The sequence below is a fragment of the Pelecanus crispus genome, chromosome 2, assembly GCF_030463565.1.
Source record: "Pelecanus crispus isolate bPelCri1 chromosome 2, bPelCri1.pri, whole genome shotgun sequence".
Classification (NCBI taxonomy): domain Eukaryota; kingdom Metazoa; phylum Chordata; class Aves; order Pelecaniformes; family Pelecanidae; genus Pelecanus; species Pelecanus crispus.
In genome coordinates this window covers 80,381,458-80,402,239 of record NC_134644.1, presented here as the reverse complement: position 1 = coordinate 80,402,239, position 20,782 = coordinate 80,381,458, and the positions used below count along the sequence as shown (strand labels likewise).

The window sequence follows — 20,782 nt, the reverse complement described above, 5'->3', positions numbered from 1 at the left end:
GGCATAGCCAGGACAGCTGACCCAAACTGACCAAAGGGCTATTCCATACCATATGACATCATGCTCAGTATATAAACTGGGGGAGGTTGGCCGGGGAGCAGCGACCACTGCTCGGGAACTGTCTGGGTATCGGTCGGCGGGTGGTGAGCAATTGCATTGTGCATCACTTGCTTTGTATATTGTTATTATTATTATCATTATTATATTGTTATTATTATCATTACTATTTTACTTTGTTTCAATTATTAAACTGTTCTTATCTCAACCCAGGAGTGTTTCTCACTCTTACTCTTCCGATTCTCTCCCCCATCCTGTCGGGGCAGGGGGAGTGAGCGAGCGGCTGCGTGGTGCTTAGTTGCTGGCTGGGGCTAAACCACAACAGTCCTTTAACAGTCATTGGGCAAGAGTGAAGGCAGCTTGTCCTGATGACGGATTGCTTGTAATTAGCCATACTACAGACCTTAATCTTACATGGTTTGATCTGCTCAGGGGACAAACTGAACCAGTGTGCTCACACAGTTGAGTTAATCTCTTTATGTGCCGGGATTTGTTATGACTGTCATTCACCTCTCAGACTTGTTGGTCGCATGCAAACAAATGGCAAGGGAGCGGGAAAGCTGACAACTATTCACGCTCAGGGCAGTCACTGAGCTCCTGCTGGGCTGGAGTGAATATCTAACACTGACCTGTCTTAAGGAAATCCCTCACATCCAGGTACAAGACAGGAGACCTTGTTTCCCGGGTCTGTTTCAAGCCTGGTACCAGCTCTACAGCTTTCTGCTCTTTTCCTCTCTACCTTCACAGCCCTCTACACCATCGCGCCGGGCAGGCAACGACTCGGGCTGGTCATTCTCCTCCACACTTGGAAAGCAATGGGGAAAGCGGTCAGTCTCCTTGGTGCTTTATGGGCAAGCTGCGAGGAGGTCCAGGGGAAAGCGAGTCCAAGTGCTGTGGTGAACAAAGGCAGTCAGGCCGCTATGGAGGTGGCTGGCCCCGAGGAGTACGGGCACTTGCCAGCCCAAAGCCCCTGGCCAGGGGATGAGTGCCCTCCCCACAAGCAGGCCCTACAAAAAATGCTGGTGAGGCAGAGGTAACCATTCCTGCCGAGGGCCTGGGGTCAGCGTGCGGAAGGCATCGCCTTAGGGGAGCTGCAGTCCCCAGGGACGCCCTCGCTAGCCCAGCTGCCCAGGGAGCTTTTCTCCAAGCAGACCTGGAGTCACAAATGACCACCGTGTCTTCTGTTTTCTCCCAGCCCACGGAGCTTCTCGCCTCACGGGCAGAGCCGGAGGTGCAGCTCAAGACCTGGTGCCTTGTATTTCCGCGGGCAAGGGATCTTCCCTCCCTGCAGACACCTCAGGTAGGGGATGGAGGTGTTCACAGGGGGAGGGCGGCCAAAGCGCCCAGTGCCACGGCCTGGAGCTGACAGGACATGGCGGCAGACAGCCCCGGCGGGGAGGGAAGGAGAGAGGAGGGGAGGCGGGGCGGCCGCCCCGCCTCCCCTCCTCTCTCCTTCCCTCCCCTCAGGAGCGGCCTTGGCGGGCAAAATGGCGCCGCGGAACGCAGGCCGGGTCTTCCGGGCGCTGCTGCAGCCGCCTGCCCGGGCCGAGCCCCTCACGCCCCGGGGACCGGCCTCCTCCTACGGGTAAAAAAAACCCCACAGCCCCTTCTTTCCCCTGCTCCCTCGTCCCCTCTCCTTCCCCCCCCCACCCCCGGGGGTTTGCGGAAGGTGATATTTGGCAGGTCCGGGTGCGTGTCACCGTGGTGGTGGTGGTGGCGGGGGGGGGGGGGGGGGGTGTTTTAGCAGAGTGTGTGTACGCTCGATTTGGGAGGGCGACAAGCAGCCCCTTCTCGTCGGTGTCCGCCATCCCAAATCCATTTTCCCCTTGCGAGGGAAAGAAGCAGCCCTGCCACCTGCCCATAAGGTGTTCCCTGGAGGTCGCCGAGGTTGCAAAGAGAATACGTGCATGTAATATATATAATACCGCTTATTCTGCAAATCCAATTAAGGAAAACGGACATAATACCATATTTTTATTTTTTCCCCTGCACAGATTAAAGACTAGGTTGTGTTGTAGCACAGCTGGAACAGAATATTTCCCAGATTAAGCTCCCTCCTACAGAGTGTGAGGCGAAGCGTGGCCTCCAACAAGACCTGCTCTGCATCTCTACTATCTTGCTAGACATAGGATTATGTATCCAATGCTTCTCAAAGAGCTATAAACCTTAACACTACTAATTCAGTTACAAAATAGCAGTTTGGGGTTTTTTTTTTCTTTTGTTTTAACATGGTTTCTGCTTATGCCAACCAATGGAAGATGCAGTCTTTATGAAAACTTGACAGAAGTGAAGTCATCATGCTGACAAGCACACTGAAGTGATTTCAGACTCACAGAAACTTGGTGTGGGGAAGACCAAATCTGTCTTAGGTGTAGCCAGTTCCAGTAGAGTTTCTCAGCGTGTGAAAAAACCTGGGTCATTTGTTCTCAGGGCAGAAAGTATTGAAAATACTCTCTTTGTGAAACTCCTGGATTTCATTGGACTTTACACTGAGGCACAATCCAAGAATAGAAAAGCGTCACAAACTCAGCAAAATTCTCAAGCCCCTGATGTTAATAATTGATCCTAATAAATGTAGAACTGTGTAAAAAAAAAAAATAGCATCTGAATCAGGAAAGCGGAATATAAATCCCTTGTTTACAAGGGATATATATTCTTGTCTACTACATGTTGGTAACCTTTTTTAAAAAAAGGTAACAGGATGGTGATTATTTCAGTTTTGTTCAGAACTGGAAATGTTTTTGGCAATTACTAATCAGAAGCAAAAGAAAAATCACATATTTCTATAAAAATTACTAAGAGCAAGGTGCTGTGGTGAGAACTATGATAAAATATCTGTTGAAATGAATGACAAACCAAAAGATGGTGTATCAAGAAAAAAATAACAAAACATTTTCTTTTATAAATAGAAAAAAGCAAAAGTCAGATATTCCAAAAGGGGATAAGAAGGCCATCTGAATGCTACGTTCAGAATTCAAGTTGCAAAGTATGTAGCCGCATCAGGTGTGATATATGGACTTAAAAGAAGTTTAACATTACGGGCAAACTAATCACTTGAATCACATTTGCATAACAATTCAGCAAAACTCACTGAAGTTATAATGACACAGTGAGTTTCTTTGAGCTGTATTCTTGCCACAGATCTGCGTTTGTACTCCAGTTCTCAGATTGCATCTGCACAGGTAGAAAGAGCTGATCCTATTCTGGAAAGTCACAGCTTATATTTAGGCGCGTGGCACGATTGGTTGTGTTATGTCAACCAAGATTTTATGTAAAATCCAAATGGCTTTATGTTGAGCAGGCTCTGTGGTTTAGCTGCCACTTATGTACTGGGAACCTGAGCTATTGTTCATTTTCCTTATAAGAAGGGTTTAAGTTTATGGGATTTTTTTCCTTTACTCCACCATTTTAAACTTTGTACGGATGGGGCTATGCTTTTGTGCTGTAATTAGTTCAGAATTTATATGCTAAAAATGAATTTTTAATAAGTTGCACGGTACAAATCATGGAATAGAGATTATTGTTACGTATAAGACAGGAGAACAGCATTTCTGTATGCGTGTGAAATTCACATTGATTGAATTCATGGGGCGAGAATATTTCATCTAGGTAAACTGAGAAGTGCAGGGAATAACAGTTACCCATTTAGGCAACCAAATGGCAAAATTTTTATCATATTACTACCTTTAAATAAAATGAGTTAGGTTGGTGAACAGATGTCTTGCAACCATTAGGGCGCAAATTTGCTTGGGAGAACGGATGCAATGGTTTATGCTGTTATGAAGATAGCTTCAATCTATGTTACTTTTACTTTCACACTATGTGTTTCTATCTAGACACGGTATCTCAGGTTACCTGTTTGCATTTGCACATTTGTCTTGCTTTGTACTGAAGGTTAATGTAGGGGTTTAAGGGTCAGGGCTGGGAGGTGGCCTATGCAGTGGGTTTCTGTGGTACTTCTTTTGTGGGTGGGTTTTTTTGGTCATGTGGTATTCTCCAGTTAAGCATTATTTCCTGCTGAGATTACACTGACAGATACATTATTATCACATTCTTCTTCTCTTCCATCCTCACCTCAGTGCAAGGTGGTTTTCATTGTAGACCCTCTGGTTCATGAGGAACCGTAACAATAGATTGTGGTTTCTTTGGCAGATGGAGAGGCGGAGTTTAGTAATTACAGGGTGAATACCAGCCATTTCAAAAGTTATGCTGTGACAGAATGAGGTGTCTCCTCTCTAATATATTTCTCTCAACATGTTTCTGTAGCCACATCAAGCTGCTTTTATATTCCCCTTGTTGCACAGTCCAGACTTTTTTTTTCCTCCCCTTTACCTTAAGTCATTTTAACTACATTTGTGAAACCTAAGTACAAATGTTATGCAGCGGTCACAACTGAATACTTCTCTGCTCCTGAGGAGTTTTTTTTATTTAGTCTTCTGTGCACCCATGAAAGGCAAGTGACCCATTTAAATCTCACTGTGTTGTCGTTAATATCTGAAAAAGTAATTGTTCTGTATTCCTTGAATGACCATGTAGTAATGAGAATTAACTGTCTGAATGTTTTCCTATTTCTCTCCCCTTCCCCCATCCCTAGTACTTCAATAACATCTGCCAAAATCCAAGTGAATGGAGTCCACCTGCATTATCAGCAGACAGGAGAAGGAAGCCATGCAGTTCTTCTGCTTCCCGGAATGCTAGGTCTGGAGATTTTGTCTTATCTTTGTAGAGCAACCACCTCTTTCGCCATCCGGTCTCAAGCTAGAATGCACAAAACTGTTTTGTAATATCTTCAACACCTGATTATGGAGCATTGCCATTAAAAAAATTGCTACATGTACAAAAGATAGGAAAGTGCAGAGTTGTTGCAATCTGTCAACAATTTTTACAGATTTAATTTATCTCACCAGGCACCTTTTATACAATGTCTTGACTTGTGTAATAGTGACTCACACTTTTGGATTTAACTGTGCAAAGGGGGTGTCCAGCACTGGTGGCAAATAGGTACACAAGGTGCAAAAATAACGGGGGAGGCGGGGAGAAAAATCAGGTAAGCTGTATTTGTTACACAGACTGAATTATGCATTGCTTTTTAGAAGCTAGGTGCATTCCAATTGAATTAATATACACAATGCAGCCCTTGCAGTTTATTATCATAGTTAAAAAGGCACAGCTGAGGCTTGCTTTTTGCTTAAAAATGTATTTTCATATTTTGGTTATTCAGGGCAACATCACTGAGATTCTCAATGGCTTTTTGAGGTGGACAACAGGTTCTGCTAGCTAAGTGGTACCTGTCCATTGGGACCACTGCTTTTGATAAGAACCTTTTAAAACTAACACAGGCTTTTTTTCTGGGTTCTTGCAGTTCTAAGGAACCAGACTTACTAGCAGTTCATGGCAGGCTGTCAGTAGGACCATTACTGTGCTCAGAGTTGGGCTTATGCTTAACTGAATTGCTGGATCAAGATGATTGACAGAATGTCAAGAACTGAAGAGCAGGAAACATTTTTTCTTCTTGGCAGTAACATTTTCAAGTCTTTGTGAAGTGGTTCTTTCAAAGAACTCTCAAGGGGAGGGTGTAAAAAAGTTAATGCTAGGAGTGCTTTAGTAGTCATATATTTTAACCTGTTCATTCTAAACAGCTTTTAAAACTAGTAATCCTGTTGCCGGTGCTAACTCTTTAAACAGAAATAATGTATTTCTTCAGTTGTCAGTAATATTATTATTATTAGGTGTACATTGCTTTTGTTCAGTTAGCATTATTGCAAACAGTAATAGGTTACTATCTTTACCATTAATAAGTTTATGGTTTAATAATTTGGGGCAACTTGTGAGGGTGAGCTTTACATTCTGACTCACGTACTTCTTCCCTTTGTACTGATACTAAGTTTTCAATATTACTGTATACTACTTACAGTATTCACAGGCTAATAAATGTGTTGTGGAAACAAGATAAGTGCTTTTAGGTCAATAGAATTAATTAGTGTCTAGAATATTTGCAAACTACATTAAAACAAAAATGACACTTCTCTTTCTAACAAAAATACTAGGAAAACCAAGAAAACACAGAATTCAGATATGCTTTCAGCCTTGTGTATTATTTAAGTTACAAAAAAATACAACAAGCACGTGAATGGTAGTGCAGAGGCTCATACGAAGCCTATGTAAGATTATGTGATTAATATTAATCAGGTTGCATTGGTATTTTTCAAACAACCTGATATTTTGCTTCTGACTCTAGCTATTAATTGGTGTTGCAAGAGGTCATGCCAGGCTGTAGTCAGTTCATCACAGCATGCTATATACAGCCTCTTTTATCATTTAGACCAGTTGATGGTATAGGAGGAGGTATGTGAGGACCTATTTCTCCAAGTAAACAAAATCTTAAATGCCCTTAAACAGCCTTTTTAATATAATGATGGATAGCCAATTTGATATTTGATTGACGTCATTTGAATATAATATGTTAGATCTAAACAGTTTTTAATCAAGTAGTGTGCAATACTGTTACCACATGATCATGATGCAAATAAGAAGTAAATTGCAGTCTTACCTTCATGCTCGTGTTCATAGATAGCTTAGTAATTCATTTTTTAATCCTTTGAAGGTCTGAGCCATCAATAAAAGAAACTGTTCTGCATCAGAAACATTGCTGAATTTTACTTATTTTGATAACATACATATTAGAAAAATCAAAAGTTACAGTTTTGAGCTTTTGTGTCACCACTGTCTCCTCAGGCAACAAAGTATTTAAAGCTCAGCTTTAAACACCAATATTCTCATAGAAGTGTTCTATCAAATAAGAACAACTGTCTCGCACGGCACTTTTCACCTAAAAATTTGTAGCTGGAGTCAGTATATTCCTCCCCTTTCAGTTTCATCTGTGCTGTCCAGATAAACAGCAATGACCATGCAAGCGCTTTAAATCTGTTAAAGATAAACCGCTACCCAGGTAACTCAGTTTAAGATTCTGTGTTAAAGCATCTGTGTAGAGCACAGTTTTGATAAGCTTACATACCTGCCAGAAGTGGTTTGCTCTGGGCATGTTGCAGATAGTTCTAAAGACTTTTATTGTGGCACTTCCTGTCTAAGAGTTGCAACAGTTAGTTACAATTAGAGATAAAGTGTACTGCAGTTGATGGATAACCTCTTTTTTAGACTCAAGATACAAGTTTCCCCAGTTTCCATTTAGAGTATATATACTATGTATGTATTACATGGTGGCTACTTTAATTGAAAAATGGTGATGTTTCAGGGAGTGGTCAAACCGATTTTGGACCACAGCTTAAGTCTATGAATAAGAAACTTTTCACAATTGTTGCTTGGGATCCTCGGGGATATGGACAGTCCATTCCTCCATCTCGAGACTTTCCTCCAGATTTCTTTGAGAGGGATGCAAAAGATGCTGTGGATCTTATGCAGGTAAATCTATTCTGAGATTTTATTGTTTTATATATATCTATTTAAAAGGTGTTTTCCTTAAATTTTGAGAAGGAGGAAGAATACGGTTAAGCAGGTTGTTTCCAGCAGACAGCAAGTTATGCAAAAGAGCATACAAATGAAGGCTTAAAACTGGGCAGATGCACACTGTTCTGGAAGATATTTTCTTCTTCCATCTCTTCTGCAATATACCTAGAGGTTCAGCAGTGGGAATTAATCGTAAAGCAGTATGCTTTTATTCCAAGACCCTGCCCTAAGAAGTTTGCAGCCAAGAACCATGTAAGTTGAGATAAATTGTATATAAAAACCAAAGTCTATGCTAAGTGGTTTAACTGAAGGGATTACAGTAGTGAAAGGCTCTTAGAAAATTTTCCAGCTAATAGAACCTTGGCATTTTGCCTTGAGCAGCCCATTTCAAGAAACATTCGATTCTAAAAATTAACTTGACACTTTGCATTTTACAGCATATTACTGAAAGAATTTTTGTGGGAAATCAAAGGGTTCCTGTGATCATATCAGATCTTAATAACTAATAGAGCTATTGTGATTATAAAGAGTATGACCTAAAGCTGTTATTACTTCTCCATCTTGCAGAATTTTTTTATTTCAAAACTGTATTTCTGTGTTCCTCTTTGATTCTGCCCTATAAGTGCTAACACTATTTTCTGGTTTAGTTTTAACTAATGTTTTGGCTTTGTTATGTTAAGCTATACAGTCTCTTTGGCCATGTTAAGAAAGTTGGCAGAGCATTAAAATTCCAAAAATATGAGACAAGATTCAGACAGTCAATCCAACTGTATTCCTGTAATAAGCAGTAACCTTGCAGAAACCCATCTGAAACTGGAAATGCAGCCTTCCTGGAGCATTCTGTGTAGCGAAACAAAGCAAGTCTGACAGCAGAATCAGGATTAAGACACAGTTTTGCCCTCTAACCACAAAACCAATCACTCTGCACCATAAATCACCAATTTCTTCTGCTACACTAACAAAGAAAATAAAGATGCTGCCATGGGTTGGTGACAAACTTTCTGTCTAAGTGGTTGTAACCCCCTTTCCTGCCTTTGTCCAAATACTAATAAATGCAAAATAGAAAACAGAGCTGTCCCCAAAGACAATGTAACCATGTAGCATCCAAACAGGACAGCAGCCTACCAATCTCTAAAGCTGCCAAAACAAATGAGACATATCATCCTGTTTTTTTGAAGATGCTTATTGATATAAACATATAACAACAAATTATTAAAATCTTCCCAAGTGTGGTAACTTGCTTTTAATTTAGCGTAACATATAAAGGTTAGCACAATCCCAAAGGATCATCCCAACTAGGATTTCCAGTATAAAACAAAGTCATAGCTCCTGTAGAGGGCTTTATAATGTATATGGTTTGCCTACACTCAGCCAGAAAACCCATCCATATAGGTGAGCCTTCAGGACCTTTATTCTAGGCTCCTTCAGATTCTGGTGTCTCTGCTGGAGCTGTGAGTGCTGCAAGGTTTCTGTTGAATAACAAAAGCTGAAATTCTGCGGAGTACTTAGCACCTTGATGCAGATGACACTGCTCTGTATCACTGTATGTGTTCTGTGAAGGAGTTTGCTTGAAATAAAAGGAGTGTAACGCAAATAAGTAAGTCCCCTTTGTTGCACTCCATCCTGATGTCTAGCAATAACAAAGGTCAATAGCATTAAAACAATCATGGAAATAATTAGTCGATATTTAAGGGGTACTTACTCTTCAGAGCTACTGTCCTAGTGAAAGGATGGGCTTGGGCTTCTCCAAATTTTTGTGGATCAACAGCAACCCTTACTGGTGGTGTACTCCCCGTGATCCAATGAAAGCATATGGTACAGAGTACTGCTGTATTGCAACTCGCTGTTGTGAGTTACTTCTGTCACAGCACACACGATCAGTTGATTGCATTTCACAAAAGCCTGGATGGAGGAGGTGATTTCAAAAGAGATTTTGTTCACAACGGGGTAAAGCCAACACTAAATCACCCACAGAATTGAGGAAGTGCAACCAGCTCTCGGGTTATTGCCAATGTTAGGTAGAGGCCTGTACCGTAAGTAGCTCAAGATTAAAGCAAGCACACATGCATATCGTACCCAACACATCTGTTATATCGCATTGTTTTTTGGAAGACTGCAAAGAATAAATTAAATTCCTCCTGCTGCAAAGGCATCCTGAGACAACACAAAGAATGCATCAAGATAATGGCTAGTAAACAAGAGAAATACTGGAGGCAAATAGATCTCAGTTGAAGCACTGGCAAATAACCAATATAATAAAGAACAATAAACATTTTAATCAGCTATTCCACCCATCAGCTGAGTTTGACATCCGTAATTTGCTGGTGGTGGTAGGAGAATAGCAGCAGCAACAGCAAAAACTTAAGCTTTACAAGCCCTACTGCCAACTCCTGAAACTTGCCAAGACACCAGTAACCCTTCAGCAGCACGATAGTGGAAGCTGGTCACAGATAACTACTTTATCATCAGGCCAGGGCCAACTTGTGATCAGCTCCTAAAATTCAAGGTTCTCATTTCTTTTTGTCAGCTCTTACTTTACAGGTCCTTTTCTTTCCCCTACCTTATTTATTTTCTGTTTAGTAATTACAGCTTAGCAGAGTGAACTCTAATATTGAGAGACACTACAGCAAGCCTAATACCAAGGAAAAAGCCAAAACCAGAAAAGCCTGATAGTGATAGAAGTTTGCTAGGTATCGAGTTGACTGATAGTTATGCCTCACTTGAGCATCGAGTTTACAAGCAGACTAGAAACTGCTTTTTCTCTCTCTAGTTGTTTCTCTCATTGCCCGCATTTTTGCTTTCTTCTGTCCAAAGAAAACAGGCCTGAACTTCCAATAAAAAACCAGCAAGCACCAAAACAACTCATTCAACTAACTTGCTCTTTTTCCTCCAAAAGTACAATATCTTCCTTAGTCACATCTAAAAAGCTGTCATTTCTGAAAAAAAAAAAAGGAACAAAAAACCCCAAACCCCACCCCTTTGAAACCTGTATGTTTGTTTGCAAAAGAATTCACAAACTGAGGCTTCTATATGCAGAACTGCAAATACTGCTTAACCACTGAATATTGTCCCTGTACAGCCTTCAGGTGCATTTGCTCCTGAGTGCCTTTACCTTTCCCACCCTTTGCCCACTGAACATCACACACACAAAATCCTCTCCCCTGATACTCCCCACCACAGATTGTGCTATATGAGGAAACAAGAGTTTCAAATTCTAGTGGAAAGCATTGTACAAGTCAGAATGAATTACGGTCTTGGTTGTTACATATTTTGCCCTGAGCCTTCCTTTTCAAGAGGAGGAATTTCATTATTAATGTTTTGAATTGCAATTTGCCATGAAGTAACATTTAAAATGTACACTTAAAAGCTTCAGAAAATGTGAATTAGGCGCTAAAATTTGATACAATCCTGTAGCAAATACTTTAAGTATTTTTTGGTTGTTAGAGAGGTTTGGTTTTTTTTTTTAGATCAGCTAGCATCAGTAAATTAGATCACTGGGTTCCATTTTTCAAGTCTTAAACTTTTCTTAAGTTCATCTTGGTCTTGGATTACCTACCATCCCACACTGTGATAGTCTTTGCCAACTTTATACCAAGAGAATCCACAGATTCTTGATAGTGTCAGGCTCTCCGAAAAGGTCTTTCTGCTCCATTGTAAATAAACATTTCTTAATTTCAAGAGGGCTTTTTTAAATGCAGCAAGAATGTAATACGGCTACTGCCTGTTTCATTAAATAGTTGTAGAAAATTGGAAGGGCAGGTATAATTTCTCGTTTTCTAAATATTTGACCTTTTCTTAAGTATTTTTATGTATAGCAGGAAAAGTACATTTTCTAATTGTGAAAGCTGACTATAGTTCAACTATGTAGTATTGTGTCTAAATCCATACAGTTAGTTTTCAAGAAATATTTGATATTTGCTTGTAAAACCAGCTAATGATTTGCATATAACTTTCTCGTACAAATCAAGGCACTGAAATTTAAGAAGTTCTCTTTGCTGGGGTGGAGTGATGGTGGAATTACAGCACTCATTGCAGCTGCAAAGTATCCAACTCTTATCCACAAGTTGGTTGTCTGGGGAGCAAATGCCAGCGTTACTCAAGAGGATGTGAGAATTTATAATGGTATGTACAAACTGAATATCGTATCCTAAAAGAATTATTTTCATTTCTTCTTGACCTAAGAATCTTAGTCATGTAATAGCTAAGTAGAGACAGTTGAGGACACAACAAACCTAAAGGAACAGGACACAAAATTCACCAAGTTGCTAAGTCTAGGGATAGATTAAAGTCATAGCGAGAAACTCCCTAACAGTTACTCTGGGGGTAATACAATAGAATTTTTAACAAGTCCTTACCAACTTACGCTGCTGAAAAGCGTAAGCTATAATAGCTTATCAGTAGTTTTCAGAAAGTCAAATTTCTGTTGCTGTAACAAATTCCTAAAAAGAAATGTCAGATAATACTATTGACCTCAGGCTTGATTTCTTTTCTCACATCTTACACAACCTTTAAACAAGGTCCACAGAAAATCACTGGGCTAGCACACAACAGCTTTTTCCTCTAGGCAGTAAGAAAGCAAGCTCGTAACTTACCATTTGAGTTCAGGAAACAAATGAATCATTCAAGTAATTGTCCCAGGATGCCTTTTTAATTTGCATGCCTTTAAAGTTAATTATTGTGGTTACAAAACCCTTGCAAAGTAAAGAAACATAGGATTTCTGATCCTTATCCCACTCATATGAAATAGAATCTGATCATTTGTCACTCTCAAGGAAAATAGCAAAAACTGCTAGCGAACTCAGAAAGGGACTGTATTTCCTTTTGACGTTAGAAATTAAAAGAGTTAACCCTGCAGGCTCTCAACAAATGTAACCCAGTATAGTTTAATTTTAGTGATTGGAGTTTGATTTGCACCAACTGTGAACTCTGACTCTCTGGCTTCAGCTAAATTACAAGTGTATGTAGTGCCCATGTGTACTTAACCTTACCTATACTAAAGCACTTTCATTGGTATTAGTAGCAGTATAGTTTTTTAGTTCAGTAAGCAAAATGCTTTTTAGGTCTGTAAAAGTGCTGCTTTATTTCTTTACATACTTTTAAATTTATGAAGTTTTTATTATATAATTATGAAATGCACGTCGCTATCAGCCAATAGGCAAAAATTAAAAAAAAAAAAAAAAAGAAGAAGAAGAAAAAAAAGAAAGAAAAAGTCTTACTTTACATGGAGAGCCCACAGCAATGCTGACTTTTGGCCTCTTCACAGACTGGTGCTTTCAACATCTCTCTCTGGGCAACAGAACTCAGAGAGTACCAGCACAAGCCTTCTACCACTGGCCCATCAGTGCATCTCAGCTGCAATGCAGGGTTTGATAGGAGACAAAGGTGTTTATTTAGTATCTATGTCCTTTCAACATTGGCTTTTTTCCCCTCCTCTCTTCTTAAATTAAGGCCAGCCGCAAGAATAAAACAGTAGCTTCTATAAGGGAAACAGCTGTTCAGTAACAGCTAGCCTGGGGTGAGCAAACTCATTTCCAGTCAGATGTTGTCATAAAGCACTTTCAGTCACTACTGCCTTGCTCATTTGGCTGGACAGGTTCTGTCTGTTAATTAACACCTGAACTCCTTTCTTCCCTTAATTCCTATTTGAAACCAATTGAAAACTTTTCTAGTGGCGTATATTACTGCTTGATGATTCAGTACTTTTCAGGTCTCTTTCAGGTTCTCTGCTGTGCCAACATTGTTCTAGGCTTTATCAGTACAAATCTGTACAGCTGAAAAAGTGAGGTGTGTTCATTCTAGTTTCTGCAAACAGTTTAGTGAAAGTCACCCTTGCGGATATCCAATTTGTGAGCAGTACTCAAAATTTTAGGAGAAAAAAATAGGTAAATCTGATAAATAACTAACTAGAATGTCAGATTATTTGTACAGCTTTAGCCAGCCTGCCATGAGTCATGGGGCTCTACTCAGTAGAGTTCCTTGTTTTTCTCTAAGACTATGGCAAATGTACCATGATGTCAGCCTGCTGGAATGCCTTAGTAAGAGCTTCCTTCCTCTAAATAGTGGTAGGAGCCATGGAAGAACTTCCATCCATGAGCCAAAGCAAAAGGCTGAAGGATATGAAAAAGAATTGCCAGCTCTGGCACATTGTTATAAAACAGTCCCCTTTTTATACACAAGGTACCTCCTTGAGCTCTTCTTCTGCAAGCCCTCCAAAAAGAAACATCAGAAGTTTTAGGACCGAGTCCTTTATCATTTTTTTTCTCTTGTTCCTTGCGACCATAATAACAAGGCGGCCTTCTGCAACTCAGAAAGACCCCAGCAGAGATCATAAAACTACATTTTTTATATTCTTCCCATGCTATGAATTATTTAAAACCATTCAGTGCAGTTTCAAGTTTGACATACATATCTGTGGTCTGGTTTGAAAACTTACTCATATTAGGTGTTGGCAGTACTGGTTTATATCTTGTTGCTGGAAAGGACTTAACATATTTCAATGTTATTTTATGTAGGCATTCGAGATGTTTCCAAATGGAGTGAAAAGGTCAAGAAACCACTGGAGGAGATGTATGGTCATAAGTACTTTGCAAAAACCTGCGAGGCTTGGGTAGATGGAATATCTCGCTTTGCTGAAAAATCAGATGGTAAGGCTTTTACAATGTAAAACTGAAGCAATTATAGTAGCAGACAGTTCTGGATAAAAAAATCTAACAATACTCCTAGCAGCCAGTAAAGGAAGGACTCTGCATATGGCATTAAAAGCTGGGTCTGACTCATACTCATGAATAAAGCAATTACTTTGTAGACTATTCACAGAACCAGCAAGGTACAGGAGGAAAATGCATTTATGGGAAGCTGATGAGTCCCTCCTCTTGTTCCACCACAAAACTACATTATTAAATCATTGCCTTTGTGCAGCCTGAACAGGAGAGATTCTGCTCAAGCTTTTTTCTCCTCTCCCCTCTCAGTGTCAAAGGATTACCTCTTAGTGACATTGTTAAGATACCCCAAAAGTGAGGTGTGTTCATTCTAGTTTCTGCAAACAGGAGCTGAAGACTGTTTCAAAACTAGTAGCATATAATGAGTTAAAAAAGAAGGAAGTTCAGATTTTGGGAACTCAGAATTAACAAAAGACATTTAAAAAACACTATTGACACAGCTTAGGTGTTTCAAATCCAAAAAGAATAGTTAAACTAGACAATATAATAACTATTAAATGTTTATCTCTGAAGATTCTCTCTACACAGATTACTCTACACAGACTTTTGCAACCAAGGATACAATGAATAATAACCTGCAGTTCTGTTTTAATTCAGAGGAAAATTGTTTTTAATTTGCCTAAAGCAGACATACATAGTACATAAAACAAGGACTCTGTAATTCTCTTATATATGTTTTCCTGTAGCTCTCATAATGAAAGAGAGGAGGTGACATGCATTAACAGGCAGCAGAAACTACAAGGAAAATATTCCTTCATTTTGTATGTTTCCTATAAAGTTTTGCACAGGATCAGCAATATGGTACTAGAATTTCTCCCCGTAGAGAGATGTAACAAATTATGATCTGATTTTATTTTACCCTTTCTAGAATGCATCTCCTTAAAACTAATTTATTCTTAAGTCCAAAGCCCAGGCTGGTGAAGCTCTGGCTGTGATGTCCTTTTACTGCATGCACACGCCTCAAACACTATGAGAGGGAGAGACTGTGAAAAAGGCGGCACCTGGAGACATGTAACAAGGAGATGAGTTACCTAGATGCTGTAACTGGGTCAGATATTGGGCGAAGCCTAACGTTTGCTAAAAAAGATGAGCAATCATCAGACTGCAAATTTTTTCCAGGAATAGCTCCGGGAGGGCAACTTTGAACACAATCAGGCCTCCTTTGAATTAAACACACTACACAAAAGGTTATTAATGGCAAATACAAGAAAGGTGGTTAATGAAATCCATCAGAGATAAAAGGAGGACAGCTAAACCTCTGTTGGTCCAAAAAAACCCCTCAAGCTCTTTTTAAGAAATAAGATTATCTGCCCTAAATGAGATAGCTTTTAGTGTGAAAAGCTACAAGAAACGAATTTTTAGAAGGTGCCAACAATTAATGAAACTGAATAAGTTGCATAAAGCTGCAAAATTCAAGATTCTTCTTGCTGTTCTGTGTTAATCGGAATAAATACAATCTAGTGGTTATAGTAAAAAACAGTTTTAGGACCTGGAAACCAGGAAATTAAATAGTTTGACTGCCAACTATGTCCTTAGATAAGTAACTTAAATTTACTCGTTACTTGTCCTGAAAAACAGTCAACATTTGCGCAGGTGTTTGAGGACCATGGGTGAAATGCTCTAAATGAAAATATTTAAGTGGTAGAACTGCAGACTAAAACTATATAAATGACCAAACTATTGGAAAAACTCTGTGAAACAGTGTATGACCTTAGTGCTTAGGTATGAGCTTTAACTCATAGTGCTACTTTGCACAGCTGCTGGTAGCAGCAAGGGGACAACTACAAATAGGACAAAGTCAGCTCAAAGATAAATGGAACACAAAACTCACCAAGTATGTTTTGCCCACAGAATCTCTTGCGAGAGCATGGGAAATTAGGCAAAGAGTTTGGAAACTGGGTTACTATGGGATGAGGGAAAAAGGCGGGGGGGGGGGGGGCAGGGAGGGGGGCGGGGCAGGGATAGAAAAGTCTTTAAGGAAAAGCATTAAAATTATTTGTAGTGAGATTAAAGACTAGTAAGCATAAAATTATTCTTGAGGTTCTGTAAATGAATGGGCAGGGAAAATAACCTTTGGATAGTTCTAGTACAATTTGTATTAAATGGTTATTAATTGTGGATAGCAAAGGGTCGGGAAAGTGGAACAGGCATGCTACAACCTAAGTAACTTGTTGATAAAAGTAGCAAATCTTGTAACCTGACAACTGATGTAACAAAATGTAGCATAAACATGAAGGAGGTGAGAGTCTAAGGCTGAAAGGAGCAAAGCCAGGAAAGAAAGGCATGTGTTTGCTTTGAACAGTCCAAGAGAGCTTGAGGGACACATGGGACAGAAGTACTTCATTTGCTCTATCCATTTGTGCTAGTATCCATTAATGAAGCAAATTTCAGTGAAGTAACATTTTGGAGAAAGAAATGTTAATTAAAGTCTTGATTACATAGTTCCATAGATTCGTTGCACGCTATCCGCAAGGAGAGGCAATAGCTAGAACCCAGTGGAGTTCACAGTCCTTTACAGAAGCAGTTTCAGTCTTTTGTACTATTTTAAAATGAAGTGTGACCTTCATTTATCTTCTCCCTAGGTAATATCTGCCAACAGTTGCTGCCAGATATTACATGTCCCACATTTATAATTCATGGTGAGAAAGACCCTTTGGTTCCACAAGCTCACGCAGAATACATTCATAAGCACATCAAAGGCTCTCGGTAAGTTATATGATGGAGTATTTATAAACTATTGTTGAAGAAATGAAACAGATGAAACCCACAGTGTAAAAAAAAAAAAAAAAAAAAAAAATTGGATAAGTTGTGTCTGCCAGAGCAAGCCATTCTAAACTTCCCTAGCAAGTTACAATGCAAACAGTGTAGCTGGACATTTCTTGCAATATAAAAAGTATAATATTTTTGTAAGCTCCTTCCTAAAGTCCTCCAAGGGAAACCAAGTAAGGTCCTTTTCCTAATTCACACACAGAACCACTCCCTAACATGTTATGGCCATTACATTCCTTTTGCTGTGAGAGACCTCATTTCTGTCCCATTCACTAGAGCAGTGAATTTATATGCTATGAGTGGAGACAGATTCCCAGTTCTTAGAGAGAAGCACAGGATACCACTGTTTGCTCTGCCTTGTTGATGTGAACAACCTCCTCAAAGATTTTGTTTTTGAGCTGTCCTGTGAATTTCAGTGTTTTTAAGAAAAGCAGAATAAGAAAAAAAAAGTACAACTATGCTCAGAGATATTACTTCATAAACAAGAAAAAAATCTCAGGGCACCATCTGCTTCATTTGAAAACTCCAGAAGTGTTGCCTATAAAAAGGTAGGATTTCACCAGCTGAATTTTCTTCATAGCTTTGCACACAAATTAAAAGAGTTCTATTACTACTTAATAACAGACTGTGATGATTAACACTGGAGAAAAGAATTAGGAAAACAAAACCCATTTTTATGACTGCAGAGTGTAGGAAACTGTTTCATTGGTGTCATCTCTGTGAAAAATTGAGTGATATATTTATCTCAAAGTCAGCTCCAATGTTCATGGAGGAAAGATGAGAATGAGACACCTTCCTAACAATCACATGCAGGTGTTTTATTCCATGTCTGCTGGTTAGTTACTCCCACATGCCCTGCTCAGAACACCTATCACCCTGTTTGGTTTCACTGAGCTCTGAAATGCTCCAGATGCTGACTAAGGCAAGTCATCACAAAAACTAAACAAGGATCAGATAGTTCCTCTTTGGAAGACAAGCCAAGGAGGAAACAGTATTAGAAGTGGCTATCCAATAAAATGTAAAGTGGCTCTTTGCATGTCTTCATGCTGAAGTGCTCCCCTATATATGTATTTATCAGAAATATAAATCAGACTAATGGTGTCCTCAGAAATTAATACTTAGGTACATGGTCGCCTTCTTCCCTTGTTGTGCTGATGACATGTTCCATTGTGAAGCAGAAGGAAAACCTTAAATCTGGCATATTTTCAGTAACACGTGCTTCTGCTGTCAGCTTTTCTTGCCTTTGTTTTTATCTAGTAGTAAAGTAGAAAAAGCTTTTGCTGATTGTAGTGCAAATACATTGCTCGTTTCTCTCATGGTAAGAGAGAGGGCCATCATTCTGTATATGCATGGAATGGCTAGAGTTAGGTAGCATTACAGTGGCTTAACAGCATAGAATCGTTTAGATTGGAGAAGACCTTTAAGATCATCCAGTCCAACCATTAACCTAACATTACCAAGTCCACCGCTAAACCAATTAAGGGTAGAGTAATAATTAATTTCATGCTTCCTGGCTTGGTGGCTGGATTATTTTTTAATGAAAGTAAAACAAGAATAGAATCATTAAGGTTGGAAGGGACCTCTAAGATCATCAGTCCAATCATCAACCCAACACTACCATGCCTACCAAACCATGTCGCAAAGTGCCATGTCTACACATTTTTTTAACACCTCCAGGGATGGTGACTCCACCACCTCTCTGGACAGCCTGTTCCAATGCTTGACCACTCCTTCCATGAAGAAATTTTTCCTAATATCCAATCTAAACCTCCCCTGACGCAGCTTGAGGCTGTTGCCTCTTGTCCTATCGCTAGTTACTTGGGAGAAGAGACCAACACCCATCTCACTATAACCTCCTTTCAGGGAGTGATAAGGTGTCCTCCAGCCTCCTCTTCTCCAGAGGAAATAATCCCAGTTCCCTCAGCTACTCCTCATAAGACTTGCTCTCTAAACCCTTCACCAGCTTCGTTGCCCTTCTCTGGACACACCCCAGCACCTCAATGTCCTTCTTGTATTGAGGGGCCCAAAACTGGAGACAGTGTTTGAGGTGCAGCCTCACCAGTGCCAAGTACAGGGGGACAATCACCTCCCTGCTCCTGCTGGCCACACTATTCCTGATACAAGCCAGGATGCTGTTGGCCTTCTTGACCACCTGGACACACTGCTGGCTCATGTTTAGCTGGCTGTCAACTAACAGCCCCAGGTCCTTTTCGGCCAGGCAGCTTTCCAGCCACTCTTCCCCAAGCCTGTAGCATTGCATGGGGTTGTTGTGACCCAAGTGCAGAACCTGGCACTCAGCCTTGTTGAACCTCAATACAGTTGGCCTCGGCCCATCGGTCAGGCCTGTCCAGATCCCTCTGCTGGGCCTTCCTACCCTTGAGGAAATCACTCCCACCCACTTTGGTGCTATCTGCAAACTTACTGAAGGCACACTCAATACCCTCATCCAGATCATTGATAAGAGATATTAAACAAGGCTGACCCCCAAACTGAGCCCTGGGGAACACCACTTGTGACCAGTCAACAACTGGATTTAACTCTGTTCACCACAAGTCTCTGGGAGTAGCCCTCAGCCGTAGCTAATAGCATACGCAGTGCTATAGGTTTGTGCATGTGTGCTGCTTGGTCTTTGATGACAGACTTAATGAAATTCAGACAGAAGTGCTAGAAGAGCTGGGTGTGTTCACACACTATTGCTCTTTTAACCAAGACAAAACTACTTGTCGCCACCAAAAGAAGATAGATCGCCCTTGCTGTAGCAGGGCTTAGGTGACATGAAGGCAACTTAGCAAAGTATCAGTCAAGATGGCTTTAGCTCTGTTGAAACTGCTTAGTATGTGGTAGGATAAAATAAAGAATTTCCCACCCCCCTATAAAGGAAAGAAGTGTTAGAAGTACATACCTGATGTATGGCATTTTTCCCAGATAGAAAGCAATGGCAAATAGCATTTTAGGCTTGTCATGCTCTTATCAATATTACAAAGATTTAATTTTCTTCACAGATACTACTTCTAAGCTTTTGTTATAGCTGAAGAAGTCCTGACTTCACTTTTTACGTTAATGGATGAATGAATGGTGTTAGTTTTAGATTGTCTTTGCAGAAAGATTAGACAAAGTTCAGATGCTAACTAAGTTTGGGTAGTGACAAGAAATCTACATTTCTTTAGTGATTTCTTCAATGTGTTCACTGCCCAGCATAACCACTGTTCTCTGAAAGAGGCAAAAGAGCTCAGGTACTTCACATACCTGTCAAAGATGCATCCTGCTCACATAAGTTTTGGAATGTTATCTTCTTTGCAGACCACCAGAAAGGTTCCTAGAAACTGGGTCTAGGACACACAAATTTGTTTTAAGCTTAGTTTATCCTCCCCAAAGTGGGGCAAGTAGTATGCTTGTTGCTTCAACTGTTGCTGTGGTTCACATTCTAAACAACATACATAGGGATAGTACTTAAAAAAAGAGTTACTTCAGTTTGGTACTTGGGTAACCAAGAGCAAGGAAAAGACAACAAATACTTTAACTGCCTATACTCAGAAAATATAATGTATAGTCAGTGTTTGATTTTTTTTTTTCTCTTTTAAGGTTGCTTCTGATGCCAGAAGGAAAGCATAATCTACACCTGCGTTTTGCAGAGGATTTCAACAGACAAGTGGAAGATTTCCTACACAGACTGTAAAAAAGTTAGGGGTGTTTGTCCTTGCCTTGTTTAGGAATTTTAGTTGACTTTCCATTTTCATTCAAGTTACAGGTAGGTTTGAGTCCTGTAAGAAAAA

General features: G+C 40.0%; 1 protein-coding gene across 1 annotated transcript; it reads left to right on the top strand.

Moving 5' to 3' along the window:
• Nucleotides 1-1,544: 1,544 nt before the first annotated feature.
• BPHL (biphenyl hydrolase like) lies at nt 1,545-20,685 on the top strand. Its single transcript, XM_075705027.1, has 7 exons — nt 1,545-1,642; nt 4,652-4,755; nt 7,310-7,476; nt 11,490-11,643; nt 14,034-14,165; nt 16,823-16,946; nt 20,592-20,685. The coding sequence occupies exons 1-7, from the start codon at nt 1,545-1,547 to the stop codon at nt 20,683-20,685; spliced, it is 873 nt and encodes a 290-aa protein (XP_075561142.1).
• The last annotated feature ends 97 nt before the right edge of the window (nt 20,686-20,782 follow it).